The sequence below is a fragment of the Anomaloglossus baeobatrachus genome, chromosome 4 (assembly GCF_048569485.1).
Source record: "Anomaloglossus baeobatrachus isolate aAnoBae1 chromosome 4, aAnoBae1.hap1, whole genome shotgun sequence".
NCBI classification, from domain to species: Eukaryota; Metazoa; Chordata; class Amphibia; order Anura; family Aromobatidae; genus Anomaloglossus; species Anomaloglossus baeobatrachus.
In genome coordinates, this window is record NC_134356.1 from 437,715,191 (window position 1) to 437,733,088 (window position 17,898).

The 17,898-nt window shown below is 45.1% G+C and overlaps 1 protein-coding gene across 1 annotated transcript in view; it reads right to left on the bottom strand.

The window, feature by feature from the left end:
* LOC142302488 (stimulated by retinoic acid gene 6 protein-like) overlaps positions 1 to 17,898 on the bottom strand; it is an 85,583-nt gene that overhangs the window by 51,589 nt on the left and 16,096 nt on the right. Inside the window, exons 5-11 of the mRNA XM_075343561.1 lie at positions 9,372 to 9,420; positions 9,043 to 9,165; positions 8,831 to 8,901; positions 3,326 to 3,437; positions 2,069 to 2,189; positions 1,906 to 1,981; positions 1,169 to 1,238 (exon numbers count right to left, since the gene is read on the bottom strand). Of these exons, the coding sequence (XP_075199676.1) occupies positions 1,169 to 1,238; positions 1,906 to 1,981; positions 2,069 to 2,189; positions 3,326 to 3,437; positions 8,831 to 8,901; positions 9,043 to 9,165; positions 9,372 to 9,420 (622 nt within the window). The remainder of the gene's footprint in view (positions 1 to 1,168; positions 1,239 to 1,905; positions 1,982 to 2,068; positions 2,190 to 3,325; positions 3,438 to 8,830; positions 8,902 to 9,042; positions 9,166 to 9,371; positions 9,421 to 17,898) is intronic.

The following is a 17,898-nucleotide window of genomic DNA, read 5'->3' on the forward strand; positions in this document are numbered from 1 at the left end:
TACACTAGTCCAACACTTAAAAGGCTTTTCCCACATACAAAGCTCTTTTTAAAGTTGATTTTAATCAATAGATCTTCGAATAATAATAATTTCCACATTTTGAGGTGTTTAAAAAAGTGTTCCTGTGCTGAGATAATCATATATATGTGTCCTTGCTGTGTACTGTGTAATGGCTGTGTCTGACCGTACAGGGACATGGTCTTATCATACCACAGCTCCTGGGCAGGGGAGGACACAAAAGAGAGAATACAGATAGCAGAACAGGGATCATAGCTGATTTTTCTGTGAGGTAAAACATTTCCCTGCCTGTTTTTAAAAAATGTATCATCTGAACCCAAAACATAAATTGAGTATATTCATTATACCATTAATAATGGGAAAAAGTAACCTATTGTTTAATGGGAAAAAATATTTACATGGATGACACAGGAGGCGTCATCCATGTAAATAATAACAAGAGGGTGGCGATCAGCGCAAACAGGAGGAACAGATGCTGCAGCAAGCACGCCCATCGGACAGGACCGTCCAGGTTAACATACAGCAAGGGAGATTTTATAAGAGTATTTCTGGGGTGTACAGGGGGAGTCAGGGGATAATATGAACCTTTATAGAATGCAGCACAGGAGCTGCTGAAGGTGCCAGTTTTGGTTTATACATTAAAAATCTGTTGACAGGTTCCTTTTAATAAAATGTAACATTTTAAGTGCGTTTTTTTTGTCCTATAGTATAAGTCATTTTTTATTTGGCCTTAATCAGGCCTATTTTGACTTTTGCATATTTGTGACAAGACAATTGTCTTGAATGACGTTGAGGACTTGAAAATAAAAACATATGTACGGTACTGAAGAAGCAAAATAGTCATAGTCCTTGTCAGCAGTGCCCCTATCTTTCTGTCTCTGTTGGGCTGCCTATCACAAATTAGGATGAATTGCTATTGTGCAGCCAGAATAAATACGCTCTAGCCAGGTGTGCTTGTGCAAACACTGAAATAATACTATTCCAGAAACATTCTTTCAATGAAACAGTTGTCTAAAACCTTTATCTCGACTTTGGTTTTGTTGCGCAAGTCTGGTGAACAAGTTGGAAAACATCAAGGCTCAGCGCAGCAATATTCTACAGAAGGCCATGGGTGTAATAAATCAGATTACTGACAATTACAAAGCATTACCAGGACAACAGCAGGGCGGCCAGTTTTGGGAATCTCTGAGGCACCTTTGTAAAGTTTCTTCAATTCTTTTCTAAAACAAAGAATTAGTTTAGTAAATGCTAAAAAAAATTGCTGTAGTACTGGAATCTGCACCAATTGCACCACACAATAACTCTTTACAGTATCATATATACAATTTGTCACTTTGGAAATATTTTATAAAAATTGTAAAACAATCTTTTACTTTAAAAGGGTTGTTCACTACTTTGACATTGATGGTTTATCCTTAGGATAGCTCATCAATTTCTGATTGGACTGGGTCCGACACGCCGCACCCCCGCCGATCACCTGTTCACAGTCCAGTCCCGGCAGCGGTAGCAGGCGGCCGGAAATGCTCAGTTCCGGCGCTGCTCCGTCTTCTAATAGATTAGAATGGGAGGTGGATGTGCAGTACCTGGCTATGGCCACTATCAGAAGACAGAGCAGCACCAGAACTGAGCATTTCCGGCCTCCTGCTGACGCTGCCGGGACTGAGAACAGCTAATCGGCGGGGGTGCGGCGTTTCGGATCCCAGCTGATCAGACATTGATGAGCTATCCTAGGAGAAAGCTATCAATGTCAAAGTAGTGGACAACCCCTTTAATTTTTAGGGCAGCACCAACTGCACATATCACCACAGCTATATAAGTCATTTGATTATTTGTTTTTCTATAAACTAGCATGATTGGTGGGGAATATAAGGGATCAGTGGCACCAACCTGTAGCTTGAGAGCACATGCAAGATGTAGATTACATTTGTAAAAGCAGAAGGGAAGGTCGAATAAAACCAGCAATCTGTAAAAAGAAAAACGAAAGAACAGTCTGACTGCTAATGTAGCATTTACTGCACTGAGTGACATGTAATATTATTTGATCGCTAACCTTTTAACAGTAGTAACATGACTATGGTTTGGTTGGAAAAGGACAGGTTAACTTTTCCTAGTATCCAATTATCCAGGCTTTTCACAGCTTTTGGTGAAACAAATAAATCTACAAGGAAAAACTGAAACAAACATTAACTATAGCAACACATGGACCAACTGCAAATAGTTAGACTACAAGGTGCCATCTTAAACCTCCCATATACAATAAAATAATGGTGGCTGAACTAACAAAAGATTCAGCCAAGAGTCTAATGTGCATGGGAGCCCTGAACAAGTCATAGTCAGGAGAGCGTTACATAGGTTTTCCTGTACTTGGACAACCCCTTCTCAATTACAATATTCTTCCACGTAGAATGAAAACACTTTATATTCACCCTCAGCGCCATTCTAACAAAGTCAGCAATGGATCTCCTGGTGCTCGCATGACGTTATGTCATTTAAGCCCTGAAGCCAATAATCGTCCGCTAATGGAGCACTTCCTTCTCACCTCCTACAGATGTTGCTGATATACTGAGACAGCAGTAACATTACAACGTCACCAGAAACCTGAAGGTGACATTGCTGGATTGGTGTCAGCACCTGAGGTGAGTATAAGGTGTTTCTACTGCTTGTGGGGATAGTCTAATTGGAATGGGTATAAAAAGTTTGATCCAGCACCAGCGTAATTAAAATCTCAATTTATTTCTAATCATTAAAATGAGTTCATAGAAAAATGCAATGGAAGCCCATGGAATGAGTACAGGGCAGGCAACTGACTTGTTTTGGGCAGGCAAGTCAAAAACACGTTAAATTTCCTGCCCTGTACTCATTCCATGGGCTTCCATTGAATTTTTATTTTTCTATGGACTCATTTTATGAAACTCATGGACACCAGCCATAAAGAGTCGGGCACCTGAATTTATTATAATGGAAATTCCTTGATGAATTGATATGCTGTTCCATTTGCTGGTGAGGTGATACATTTTTTTCTTCGGTAATTGAAAAGGGGTTGCCTGAGTAGTGGATAACTCCTTTAAGGACCTGTCATATCTGATTTCAGGCTGCCAATCCTTGTGTTCTTCCTGAGACAAGCCAACACTGTTAGACATGTTTCTTTCTCTTTAGAAAACACTTGAGCACTTGGCCGACCATGCGCTCTCATGTATGGGAGATATGTCCAAAACGTCCGTCGGCCAAATTTTGGCCAAACCATCGTTCAGCCAACAGCCATCTAAAGTATATGGGGGGCTTTAGGCTGATTTGGTGTGTGACATACATTATACAAACAGATCAAACAGAGAACCGCTGTCACTATCATCCTGGTGGGAAATTTAAAATGCTTATCCCATGCATAAATCTTCCATCTCGGTGAAGGTTTCTGCTCATTCCTACATAGAAAAGAAAGAAGATACATGGAAGATCAATAAGCCTAATAGACAAGAATGTAAGCAAAAACATAAGACTAGATTTTATTATGTTCTATTGGTAAGCCGGAAAACTATTCATACATATCAACAAATGCACAAAAACAATCTATTATAGTAGCAGTGCATGAAATAAGCATGTCATCAATGTACATTATTGTAATATAATAAACCGCTTGAGGTGTAATGCTTTCACAACACTTTTACCACATCTAACATATAAAGCTGAGTGTGTGTGTGTATGTGTGTCCTCTAAAGGAATCCGCACTGTCACATTTACAATCAAAACATTTTGCACAGACACCTCATTTGACTCAGTGAATGTCATACACTATGTTTTGAGGGGAACATTTAACCCTGCGCTTTACAGTTATTCGCCAAAACCTGCTTCCATTAAAGTCAAAGGAGCTGGGAGCTACAGGTCATTAATAGGAGCTGTGATTGGTTGCTATAGGAACAAAAGACATTCATAGTATAAGAAGCTTCTGTGTGAGGTAATTTGTCGGTGGAGAGACGGATAGAGATAAGGAGACAGACACACACAGGCACAGACAGATATAGGCACAGACAGACAGAGAGACAGACAGACAGAGGCAGACAGGGAGAGAGACGGAGACAGACAGGAAAAGAAGCAGACAGAGAAAGAGGCAGACAGACAGGGAAAGAGACAGACAGACAGAGGCATACAGGAAAAGAGACAGAAAGACAGAGAAAGAGACAGACAGGGAAAGAGATAGACAGGGAAAGAGACAGACAGGGAAAGAGACAGACAGGGAAAGAGACAGACAGGGAAAGAGACAGACAGGGAAAGAGACAGACAGGGAAAGAGACAGACAGGGAAAGAGACAGACAGGGAAAGAGGCAGACAGAGAGACAGGGAAAGAGACAAAGAAAGACAGACAGGTAAAGAGACAGACAATGAAAGAGTCAGATAGGGAAAAAGACAGACAGGGAAAGAGTCAGAAAGGGAAAGAGTCAGACAGGGAAAGAGTCAGACAGAGACAGATAGATAGAGATAGACAGAGACACATAGAGAGAGACAGACTGACAAACAGGGAAGATGCAGACAGGGAAAAAGACAGACATACAGAGACAGACTGACTGGAAAAAAACAGACAGGAAAAGAGACAGACAGGAAAAGAGACAAACAGAAAAAGAGACAGACAAAGAGACCGACAGACAAAGAGACATAGAGAAAGAGGTAGACAGGGAAAGAGACAGACAGGGAAAGAGACAGACAGAGAAGGACAGACGGAGAGACAGACAGAGAGACAGACAGATAGAGACAGACAAAAAGAGAGACAGACAGAGATAGAGAGACAGACAGAGACACATACAGTAGAGAGACAGAGACAGACAGACCGAAACAGACAAAGAGAGATACAGACAGACCAAGACAGACAGAGACAGAGAGAGACCGAGAGACAGAGACAGGCAGAGAGATAGAGAGACAGACAGAGAGGGAGACAGACAAAGGCTTGGAGAGAGGGAGAGTGGGAGAGAGACAGAGAGACAGTCACTATCCCGGGCAATGTCGGGTACTACAGCTAGTAAACTATATAAATTGTACATAAATAGTTCATGTGGTAAGCAACCTGATGTAACAAAGCGTGCATAAAATTAACATGCCCCTGAACAAAGGGGGAGGAGAGGCGTGGAAAGCTTAGGAGAGTGAGGGTAGTTTCCCACAATCCGTGTTTGTTGAGTTTTTAATGCTGCAGAATTTCTCACTGTAGTTTGCTTGTGTTCTTTTCATTGCATTTTTGACGTTATGTTTTTATCGCATTTTTGCAACTGCATTTTTTTTTTGTCTCTATTTGGTGTGTCATGCTTTAAATAAAGCTGCTTTATTTTTAAAACTCCCTGGTACTGACATGCTCAAGTGTGAATTTGCGTTTTTGATGCGTTTCCGCCACGGAAACGGATTAGAAACGCATATGAGTTTTTTACCTTTAGACTTTCCTGCACCTAATGCAAGTCTATAGGGAAATTCCGCAAGGTAAATTGACATGCTGTAAATTTGAAAAAAATGCACCACAGGTCATTTTAGACAGCATAAAAAAGCACGGTGGACATGAGATTTCTATTCATCTCATTCACTTTGCTTGTACTGTAAAATGCTGCATTTTTTGACTCTGCAAAAATACACTGTGTCAAACACTCATTGTGGGCATGTACCCTAAATCTTAATTAGCAAAAAACACTAAAATACTATTACTGGCAGTCACTTGATCGTCTCGTGCTTCACTAGCTTCTGCTATGGGTACTTTCACACTTGCGTTATTTTCCTTCCGTTACAATCCGCCCTTTTGGGAAACAGCAGAATCCGTTAACGGATTCCGCTGTTTCCCATAGACTTGTATGGTTGACGGATTGTACCAAAAGGAGCTGCGTTGCTTCCGCTGGGCGACGCTCCGTTGCTTCCGCCCAGCGGGAGGAACGCAGCATGTAACGTTATTTTGAGCAGCGGAATCCTCTGGATTTCACTGCGCATGCTCTTTTTTTTTTAAATCAAACTTTATTTTGGCTCGCGGTGGCCGAACGTTCAGCTGAGCGCCCGGCCGTCGGCAAGCGACAGCGCTCAGCTGAACGACCGGCCACCAGCATGCCCGGCCGCTGGCAAGTCACAGCGCTCAGCTGAGCGCCCGCCCGCCGGCATGCCCGGGCGCCGGCAAGTCACAGCGCTCAGCTGAGCGCACGCCCGCCGGCATGCCCGGGCGCCGGCAAGTGACAGCGATCAGCTGATCACCCGGCGGCCGGCTGCAGGGAGCGATCAGCTGATCACCCGGCGGCCGGGAGCGATCAGCTGATCACCCGGCGGCCGGGAGCGATCAGCTGATCACCCGGCGGGCGGGAGCGATCAGCTGATCACCCGGCGGGCGGGAGCGATCAGCTGATCACCAGGCGGCCGGCTACTGGGAGCAATCAGCTGATCACCCAGCGGCCGGCTGCAGGGAACGATCAGCTGATCGTTCACTATAGTCTGCCGCTGGTAAAACCGGGAAAAAAAAAAAATCAAAACGAATTGCGTTGTTTTGCAGCATCCGTTGCATCCGTTGTGTCACTATATGCAACACATCCGTTGCATCCGTTACACAACGCAATGCAACGGATACCGTTCAACGCAAGTGTGAAACTACCCTAACCGTGATAGACTATGCTGTATAGCGCATTACTTATCTCAGTGACAGCAGGATAATGTTACCTCTGACAGCGACACTGCACAGATGTTCTGTATGATCACAAAATACTAAAAAGTAATGTTTATACTTTTTTTTCCATTTGAAACGTCGTGTACTGAATTATTAAATGGGTTGTTAGTTTCCACTGGATTACCATGCATTACAATGGTGGGGTCGCTTTGACATTACTAAGGTTGTGTTTGTGTTGTAGAGCTTGAAAGGAGTTGCATACTGTCCTAGGAGAACTCCGTGTCTTACACATATCTTTTCAGGGCAATTGGATACTTTGCAGTATTGCAATTCACAGTGAATTAAATAATTTCAAATACAATTTTGAGGGACAAATTTGTCAAACCTGGCGAATTTGAATTTTGAAATATTCAAAGATAACGGACATCTACTACACATATAAAGGATTTGGCTTCCTCTGGAATAAGATTGTAGGATTATAGGTTATATTATAATATTGGTATTTTTAATATGATCAACTATGTATTAATGTATGTCATGCTGACCCTCAAAAGATTATATTAAGGCAGGGTTCATACAGCTTACTAAAACTTGAGCCAGTCATGTTAACAAATTGCAAATGTGACTGATTACGTAGAAGCTCTGTGAGCTCTTCGCCTAGTGGCCTATTGTAAGAGCTGTCTTTCATTGACATGCAGTCGCCTGGCCATAAAATGAACCAGACTAGTACATACTGTGAACATCTTCACACAGACCATTGGTCAGTATGGAAAACCAGTTGTGTGCACTGGTACACAGGTTATTATTGTGTCAGCATGGACAGCACATACTAATCGAATATAGGCTTGTCTAAGTGAGCCCTAAGATGGTGTGCAAACAATCAGGGTATACAGCAGAGTGAAGGCAGATAGCCGTAACGTACATGACTGAGGCAGTGATAGATCCAGGAAAGGGTTAAGGAGTAAGGGATGGGGGTTTTTACCTAAGGAATGTGGTGGTGGGCGAGCAGGAGGAGAGATGGGGGCAGGGGCCATATAAGAAATAGGTCCCATGTTAAGGTGTCATTCCTTTGTCCTGGACTTAAAGACTGAACAAGCAGTTGGGATTTATAACAACCACATCTCTGGGCCGATAATCTTGTTTTTTCTTATTGATGTTTTTTCTTATTAAAATAAAGGGCTGCTGTGGCCAAAATTTTAATCCATGTCACGCAGTGTGTGGTGTCTTATTTATTAGATTACCAGGAGCGCAATTCACTAGTCCATCAGTCAAGCATTTTGGAGGCAGCATGTTTTCGCTGTGTGCAAAACGCTGCGTTGTACCGTACAAGCACAGTGGATGGGATTTATAGAAATCCCGTGCCCACTGTGCTTGTTTTTCCCACAGTGTAAACTGACCTGCTGTGCAGCTTCCCAAGCCACTACATGCCATTTCATTTCTGTGAAGCCACGCAGGGAGAACAGAGAGAACGACCGCAGCTTCCTGAACCCGGATCATATGCACAGGCAGCTCAGTCTCCTGCTGTGGCATTCGCAGCATATCAGGTGCAGCATGTCCGGATCATGGGCACGTAGCCTTACACTAAAGGGCCCGTTACACGCTACGATATATCTAACGATATGTCGTCGGGGTCACGTCGTTAGTGACGCACATCAGTCATCGTTTGACATATCGTAGCGTGTGACAGCTACGAGCGACTGTGAACGAGCAAAAATACTCACCTTATCGTTGCTCGTTGACACGTCGCACATTTTCAAAAAATCGAACGTCCTTCTGTGCGCCGGTTGTTCATTGTTCCGAGGCAGCACACATCGCTCCGTGTGACACCCCGGGAATGATGAACTGCAGATTACCTGCGTTCCGCCGGCAATGTGGAAGGAAGGAGGTGGGCAGGATGTTACGTCCCGCTTATCTCCGCCCCTCCGCTTCTATTGGGCGTCTGCTGTGTGACGTCTCTGTGACGCCGCACGTCCCTCTCCCTTCAGGAAGAGGATGTTCACCGCCCACAGCGAGGTCGTTCTGAAGGTAAGTACGTGTGACGGGGGTTACCGACTTTGTGCGACACGGGCAACAAATTGCCCGTGTTGCACAAACGATGGCGGCGGGTACGATCGCACATGCGATCGCACGATTAATCGCCGCGTGTAAAGCGACCTTAACTGACAATATTAGTCAAATTGCTATGTTTATTGCAAGCAAACTCACGTTTCAGGAGGGTTTAGGAGATGTCGAACATAGTTGGTCAAATGCTGAGGTAACAAAGGTTCCTCTTCCTCCTATTGATACAATAGGAAAACAAAAAACCATATTTTGTTCATATGATGTAAGATGGAACCATAAAGTCTTTCATAAAAGAAGTCGATAGGTACAAAGGCGTATACCACAGGCAAAAGTAAGTACCGTATCTTTCAAAATACCTTTCTTTCCATCTGTCTGTAAATAGAGAGAGCTGTTACTATCATTATTTGTAGAAATCTCCCCACCAGAAACAGGCAGCAGGCTAGAGATGGCAGTGGTGTGAAGAGGAGTATGATGGAGGCCTGCCAAGGAGATAAGGGTCGGTGTTTAATGAAGCGTCATGAAGTGCAAGCAATAAAAGTTAAATGCTATTTCACAGCTCAATGACTCATCTGATAATAAAATTATCCTTCTGTGTAATAGCTTGTTGCTATGGAGACTATTATGTTAGCTACACTTAGATGTTCTAAATTATTTTCGTGGCATAAAAAAATGGAAAAAAACTCACATGAGCTAATCTCTGACATTGAAGCATATCTGCCAGCTGCACGCAAAACCTGCAAAGAATTTTAGTAAAATGCATTAGTCTTCTATTTGTTTTATAGTAATAATGATCTATCCACATAAAACCTTGTTACAAACTTTGCCATTAAAAAGGTTCTTATGTATTCAAAACTTATCATCTATTCCTTTATTGATTGAGGCCTCACAACTGAGTCCCCAAGTGACTGTCCCCTTAGAGTAGAGATCCCCAACATTTCTGACCGTGAGAGCCACATTCAGCTCTGAAAGAAGGTCTCAAGCCACATTTCGCTCCCGTTCCTCATAGTAGTGATAGCCCCCGTTATCAGAAGAATGATGGCCATAGCTTTTACACAGAAAGCACCACACCAAGGCAGTATTCCAAGATCCTATCTTCATTCACATCTGCTCTTCTGAGTGAGGCTACTCACAAATGTCACAATCTGGAGACTTGCTCTTCATAACTGTTTGCAAGACCAGATGGAAAGGCACCAATCTGGAACCCAGCCACAAGGCACACATCACAGGTTTGGAGCCACAAGTTGGGGACCCCTGAGTGTGAGCTCTTACCCGCAGGGTGATTATATTTGTCCCACAACAGCGGCACTGCCAACTCCCCGGATGCTGATACAGTTGAATGCAATGATGAAAGACGGTAGCTGTCTGCTCCCTCCCCATCATTATATTTTGTGCTCACTGTGCCATGGGGTAAAGAAATTTTGAGCGCTTGCAGCAGAGACCAGAGCATGGAATGAGGAGAGGTGAGTATTTTTTTTTTTTATGTGTCGCCCATTATACTGTATAGAGGACTATGTGGGGCCCATTATTATTTATGGAGGACTATATGTGGCCCATTATTATGTATGGAGGACTATATGGGGCCATTTTTCTGTATGGAGAACTATGTGGGATCATTATTCTGTATGGAGCAATATGTGAGGCCCATTACACTGTTTGGAGGGTTATGTGGGGCCCATTATACTATATGGAGTACTACATGAGGCCCATAATACATATATTGAGGATTATATGGGGCCCATAATGCTATATGGAGAACTTTGTGGGGCACATTAGTCTGTATGGAGGACCATGTGGGGTCATTATTCTGTATAAGGAACTATGTGGTGCCCATTATATCAGTGGCGGACATATCGCCGGTACAGCCGGTGCAGTAGCACAGGGGTCCGGAGATTCAGGGTGCCCTTGCTGGCCGGTCAGTAATCAGGTCAATCCGACCTGTTGTCCAGAGCTCCAGGCTTCGGGGGTCCTTGGCCAGATTGCCCTCATCACACACAGCGTGCCGGGCAGGGAGCGATCCCTCAGCTCCACACAGTGTAGACAGCGGAACGGAGGAATCTGTCCTCTGTTCCCTGCCCGACACTTTCTCTGTGAAACACGTGCACGCACCCTGATGTCGTCGATACACGTGTGTCATTTGAAAAGTTCCTGGCAGGAGAAGAAGCAGCGCAGCCGGGGCCCATACAAGAGAAACAGCGGCGGGTGCCCATACAAGAGAAACAGCAGCGGGGCCCGTACAAGAGAAGAGGCAGGCCGTACGGAGAGGCCTGAGGAGGGACAATGAGGAGGGTGGTGAGTGGTGACTAATGTTGGAGGTGTAGTGATGTAGTATATTAAAGGTGTAGTATATTGGGGATGTGGTGATATACTTAATTACAGGTGTAATATATTGGGATGCAGTGATGTAGTATATTACAGGTGTAGTATATGGGGCGTGTAGTCATGTAGTATATTAGAGGGGTAGTATATGGTGATTTAAGGTCCAGTCACACTAAGCAACTTACCAGCGATCCCAACAACGATAGGGATCGCTGGTAAGTTGCTAGGAGGTTGCTGGTGAGATGTCACACTGCGACGCTCCAGCGATCCCACCAGCAACCTGACCTGGCAGGGATCGCTGGAGCGTGGCTACACGAGTTGCTGGTGAGCTCACCAGCAACCAGTGACCAGCCCCCAGCGCCGCGTGGAAGATGCTGCGCTTGGTAACTAAGGTAAATATCGGGTAACCAACCCGATATTTACCTTGGTTACCAGCGCACGCAGCTACACGTGCAGAGAGCAGGGAGCAGCGCACACTGAGCGCTGGCTCCCTGCTCTCCTAGTTACAGCACACATCGGGTTAATTACCCGATGTGTGCTGCAGCTACATGTGCACAGAGCAGGGAGCAGTGCACACCGCTTAGCGCTGGCTCCTTGCTCTCCTAGTTACAGCACACATCGGGTTAATTACCTGATGTGTGCTGCAGCTACATGTGCACAGAGCAGGGAGCAGCGCACAATGCTTAGCGCTGGCTCCCTGCTCTCCTAGCTACAGCACACATCGGGTTAATTAACCCGATGTGTCCTGCAGCTACATGTGCACAGAGCAGGAGCCGGCACTGACAGTGAGAGCGGCGGAGGCTGGTAACAAAGGTAAATATCGGGTAACCAAGGACAGGGCTTCTTGGTTACCCGATGTTTACTGTGGTTACCAGCCTCCGCAGAAGCCGGCTCCTGCTGCCTGCACATTCTGTTGTTGCTGTCTCGCTGTCACACACAGCGATCTGTTCTTCACAGCGGGAGAGCAACAACTAAAAAATGGCCCAGGACATTCAGCAACAACCAACGACCTCACAGCAGGGGCCAGGTTGTTGCTGGATGTCACACACAGCAACATCGCTAGCAACGTCACAAAAGTTGTTCGTTAGCAGCGATGTTGCTAGCGATATTGCTTAGTGTGACGAGGCCTTTAGGGAAATATATATATATATATATAGTACAGACCAAATGTTTGGACACACCTTCTCATTCAAAGAATTTCTTTATTTTCATGACTCTGAAAATTGTAGATTCATATTGAAGGCATCAAAACTATGAATTAAACTATCTGTGGAGATATCCTTCATTCCTTCAGATTTTTCCTTGAAATTAAAAGAATGGTGGACGGAGTTTATGGTACATAATGATCAGCATAAAGACACACCTATGTTACCATGGGACACGGCGAAGGCAGTATTACGGGGCAGAACAACAGCACATGTTTCCTATTTGAAGAAAAGGGCTCAACTTAAATTTACTGAAACCTCCCATAAATTGAGGGAAGCATATACTTCTTTTCAAAAGAATCCTGATAGGGAATATAGAGATAGATGGGTAATAGCACAAAAGGCTTTTAATGTGTGGGCGGAAAAACGGGAACAAATGGCTAGGCCAATGCAAGAAGCTACATTACATCGCTTTGGAAATAAAGCAGGGAAAATAATGGCCAACTTAGCGAAAATAGGATTATAACTCAGGGACCCATGCAAATAAAAAATACACAAAAACCCTAAGACAATAATTGAGACTTTAGGCGCGTATTATAGAAACCTTTATTCGTCGGAAAAGCGAGACGAATTTCCTGATAATAATCTTTTATCTAAAGTGACACTACCTCGACTCACAGAAGAGCATCACACTTTTCTGAATGCCAATATTACGGGGAAAGAAGTATTGGGGACAATCAACTCCATTCACATTCATAAAGCCCCTGGCCCTGACGGATTTATGGGAGAATTCTATAACACTGTAAAGGAAGAGATCTTACCTACCTTACTAGAGCTGTATAATAGCATATTAGACGGTAATGCGTCTTTCCAAAATAACAACCGGGCATATATAAAATTCATTCCGAAACAGGGGAAGGACCTGAAAGATCATGGTTCGTACAGGCCCATATCACTTATCAACCTAGATATGAAGATACTGTCAAACATTATGGCAAATCGTCTACCTATAATTCTTCACCAACTGATTTCCCCAGCACAGGCCGGCTTCATTCAGAAAAGATCAGGGACACTAAATATTAGAAAAGTTCTTCTTGTCCTGGATAGGGTTAACCTTCGGCCTCTGAAAGGAGAATCTCCTGCATTGCTTACAATAGATAACGAGAAAGCCTTTGATAATATTGAGTGGGCATGGCTTTATTCAGTTCTAGATGAAATGCGTTTTTCGGGGTCATTTTATACCTAGATTAGAGAAATTTACACAAATCCGAAGGCTCAAGTATACATTCCAGGATATCTGTCAGCCCTTTTTCCGTTACTGAAAGGAACCAGGCAAGGTTGTCCCCTTTCCCCATTACTTTTTAATCTGGCTCTGGAAGCATTGGTAAGATTGTTGTCTACACAAAGCACCTTTCAGGGTATTTCTGTAAATAATATGCAAATCCAGTCAGCTTTTTTTGCTGATGATATTTTGCTTTTCCTTTTGAATCCAGCTCAGCAGGTCCCCGAGATTTTACATATTTTGCGAGAGTTTGGAGCGTACTCAGGCTTCAAGATTAATGCGTCAAAGTTCAAGCTCCTATACCTGGGAGGGACAAATGTTCAAACACGGGAGCAGAACCCTTTTCGAAGGAATTACATTGGCTAAGTCATATATCACATACTTGGGAGTTAAAATAGGTAAGGTTCCGGCAACCCTTTATAGTCTAAACCAGGGGTGGGCAATTAATTTTCCCATGGGGCCGCATGAGAAGTTGGGATGGTTTTAGAGGGCCGGAGTAATATAATTAACTCGGTTCTAATATATATATATATCTATATATATAATTGCCTTATTCTGTCTGTCTGTCTGTCTGTCTGTCATGCTCCGAAATTGTGTCCTTACGGTGACACAAAGCTGATTGGCTGCTGGGCTCGCAATGGCCCCGCCCCCCCACACGGATTGGCCTCTCGCCCCGGCTCTCTGCAGGCCCCGCCCCCCTCACGCAATGCACGCTCGCTCTGGCCCAACTGACACGGAGCCCCGATTCCCAGGTGAGTACACACACACACATCAGATCACACTCACTCTCACACTCACTCTCACACACACCTCACACATCACAACATGCTGGGATATCTCTTGCTTCTACACCGGCTCCGTCAGGATCCCGGCAACGCCAGACATAACCTTGCGATGCTGGGATCTTCACGGAGGCCGTGAAAGCTGGTAACCATTATACACATCGGGTAACTAAGGTCCCTTAGTTACCCGATGTGTATCATAGTTACCAGTGTACATCGGCTTACACTCACTCTCACACACACCTCACACACACATCACATCGCATCCACACATCAAGGTCCTGCAGCGGCGGAACATACACACACGCACACACACACATAACAGCACACACATAACAGCACACACATACACACACACAAATCAGATCACACTCACTCACACACACACATCACATCGCATCCACATACTCACAACATCCTGGGATATCGCTTGCTTCTCGGCCTCGATACTGTGCTGTTGTGATCTTCCAGGACCAGCCGGAGGATCACATGGCCAGAAGCATGTGATATCCCCGGATGTTGTGAGTATAAGCGCGTATGTGCGATATCGTCAGTGTCTGTGTGTGTGAGTGGATGCGATCGGGTGTGTGTGAGTGGATGCGATTGGGTGTGTGTGAGTGGATGCGATCGGGTGTGTGTGAGTGGATGTGATCGGGTGTGTGTGAGTGGATGCGATCGGGTGTGAGTGTGTCGGCAGAGGAGCACGGCGTGCTGGAGGAGGCTGGGAGCAGAGAGGCTGATCATGGGGAAGGCTGGGAGGAGAGAGGCTGATGCTGGGGGAGGCTGGGAGGGGGAGGCTGGGACGAGGGAGGCTGATGCTGGTGGAGGCTGATGCTTGGGGAGGCTGATGCTGGGGGAGACTGGGAGGGGAAGGCTGATGCTGAGGGAGGCTGGGAGGAAGGAGGCTGGGAGGAGAGAGGCTGATCCTGGGGAAGGCTGGGAACGGGAGGCTGATGCTGAGGGAGGCTGGAAGGAGAGAGGCTGATGCTGGGGGAGGCTGGAAGGAGAGAGGCTGATGCTGGTGGAGGCTGATGCTTGGGGAGGCTGATGCTGGGGGAGACTGGGAGCGGAAGGCTGATGCTGAGGGAGGCTGGGAGGAAGGAGGCTGGGAGGAAGGAGGCTGGGAGGAGAGAGGCTGATCCTGGGGAAGGCTGGGAAGGGGAGGCTGATGCTGGGGGAGGCTGGAAGGAGAGAGGCTGGAAGGAGAGAGGCTGATGCTGGTGGAGGCTGATGCATGGGGAGGCTGATGCTGGGGGAGACTGGGAGCAGAAGGCTGATGCTGAGGGAGGCTGGGAGGAAGGAGGCTGGGAGGAAGGAGGCTGGGAGGAGAGAGGCTGATCCTGGGGAAGGCTGGGAAGGGGAGGCTGATGCTGAGGGAAGCTGGAAGGAGAGAGGCTGATGCTGGGGGAGGCTGGAAGGAGAGAGGCTGAGGCTGGGAGGAGAGAGGCTGATGATGGGGAAGGCTGATGCTGAGGGAGGCTGGGAGGGGAAAGCTGATGCTGGGGAAGGCTGGGAGGACGGAGGCTGGGAGGAGAGAGGCTGATCCTGGGGAAGGCTGGGAGAGGGAGGCTGATGCTGGAGGAGGCTGGAAGGAGAGAGGCTGATGCTGGCGGAGGCTGATGCTGGGGAGGCTGGGAGAGGGAGGCTGATGCTGAGGGAGGCTGGGAGGAGGGAGGCTGGGAGAGGTAGGCTGAGAGAAGAGAGGCTGATGCACACACACACACACACACACACACACGCGCGCGCACTGCACAACACACCACACACACACACACACACTGGGAACCACAAACAACTGCCCTACACTGACACCCACACACACAGACAACGCTGCACACACACAATACCCAACACACAAACACCGCGGCACACACAAATATACGCACATACCGCACAACACACACATTGCACAAAACATACCTCCCCCCAAAACACACCACACACACACAAACCGCGCAACACACACACAACGCTACAGACACACAGCGCTCCACAAACAACGCAACACACGCAACACACATACAACACCGCTCTCACCCCCCGTCACACCCAGACAACACCCAGAACATGTACAGCGCCTACACAAACACTTGGTAACTACAGACAACAACATCTCTCTCTATATATATATATAACAAAAATCATACATGAACTACACAATACGTAAATTCTAGAATACCCGATGCGTAGAATCGGGCCACCTTCTAGTATATATATATATATATATTAGAACCGAGTTAATTATATTATACTGTGTGTGTATATAATATATATACACATACACACAATGTATACATACATGCACACACAATCCCCATATACTACATCACTACATCCGCCACATAATACACCTGTAATATACATCCCTATACACTACACCTGTAATAAACTACACCTCTATATACTACACCACTACACCCCTATATACACACCTGTATTATACTACACCACTACACCCCTATATACACACCTGTATTATACTACACCACTACACCCCTATATACACACCTGTATTATACTACACCCCTATATACACACCTGTATTATACTACACCACTACACCCCTATATACACCTGTATTATACTACACCACTACACCCCTATATACACCTGTATTATACTACACCACTACACCCCTAATTACACCTGTATTATACTACACCACTACAACCCTATATACACCTGTATTATACCACACCACTACACCCCTAATTACACCTGTATTATACTACACCACTACACCCCTAATTGCACCTGTATTATACTACACCACTACAACCCTATATACACCTGTATTATACTACACCACTACACCCCTAATTACACCTGTATTATACTACACCACTACACCCCTAATTACACCTGTATTATACTACACCACTACACCCCTATATACACCTGTATTATACTACACCACTACACCCCTATATACACCTGTATTATACTACACCACTACACCCCTAATTACACCTGTATTATACTACACCCCTATTTACACCTGTATTATACTACACCACTACACCCCTATATACACCTGTATTATACTACACCACTACACCACTATATACACCTGTATTATACTACACCCCTATATACACCTGTATTATACTACACCACTACACCCCTATATACACCTGTATTATACTACACCACTACACCCCTAATTACACCTGTATTATACTACACCACTACACCCCTATTTACACCTGTATTATACTACAGCACTACACCCCTATATACACCTGTATTATACTACACCCCTATTTACACCTGTATTATACTACACCCCTATATACACCTGTATTATACTACACCACTATATACACCTGTATTATACTACATCACTACACAACTATATACACCTGTATTATACTACACCCCTATATACACCTGTATTATACTACACAACTACACCCCTATATACACCTGTATTATACTACACCACTATATACACCTGTATTATACTACACCCCTATTTACACCTGTATTATACTACACCACTACACCACTATATACACCTGTATTATACTACACCCCTATATACACCTGTATTATACTACACCACTACACCCCTATATACACCTGTATTATACTACACCCCTATATACACCTGTATTATACTACACCACTACACGCCTATATACACCTGTATTATACTACACCACTATATAGTACACCCCTATATAG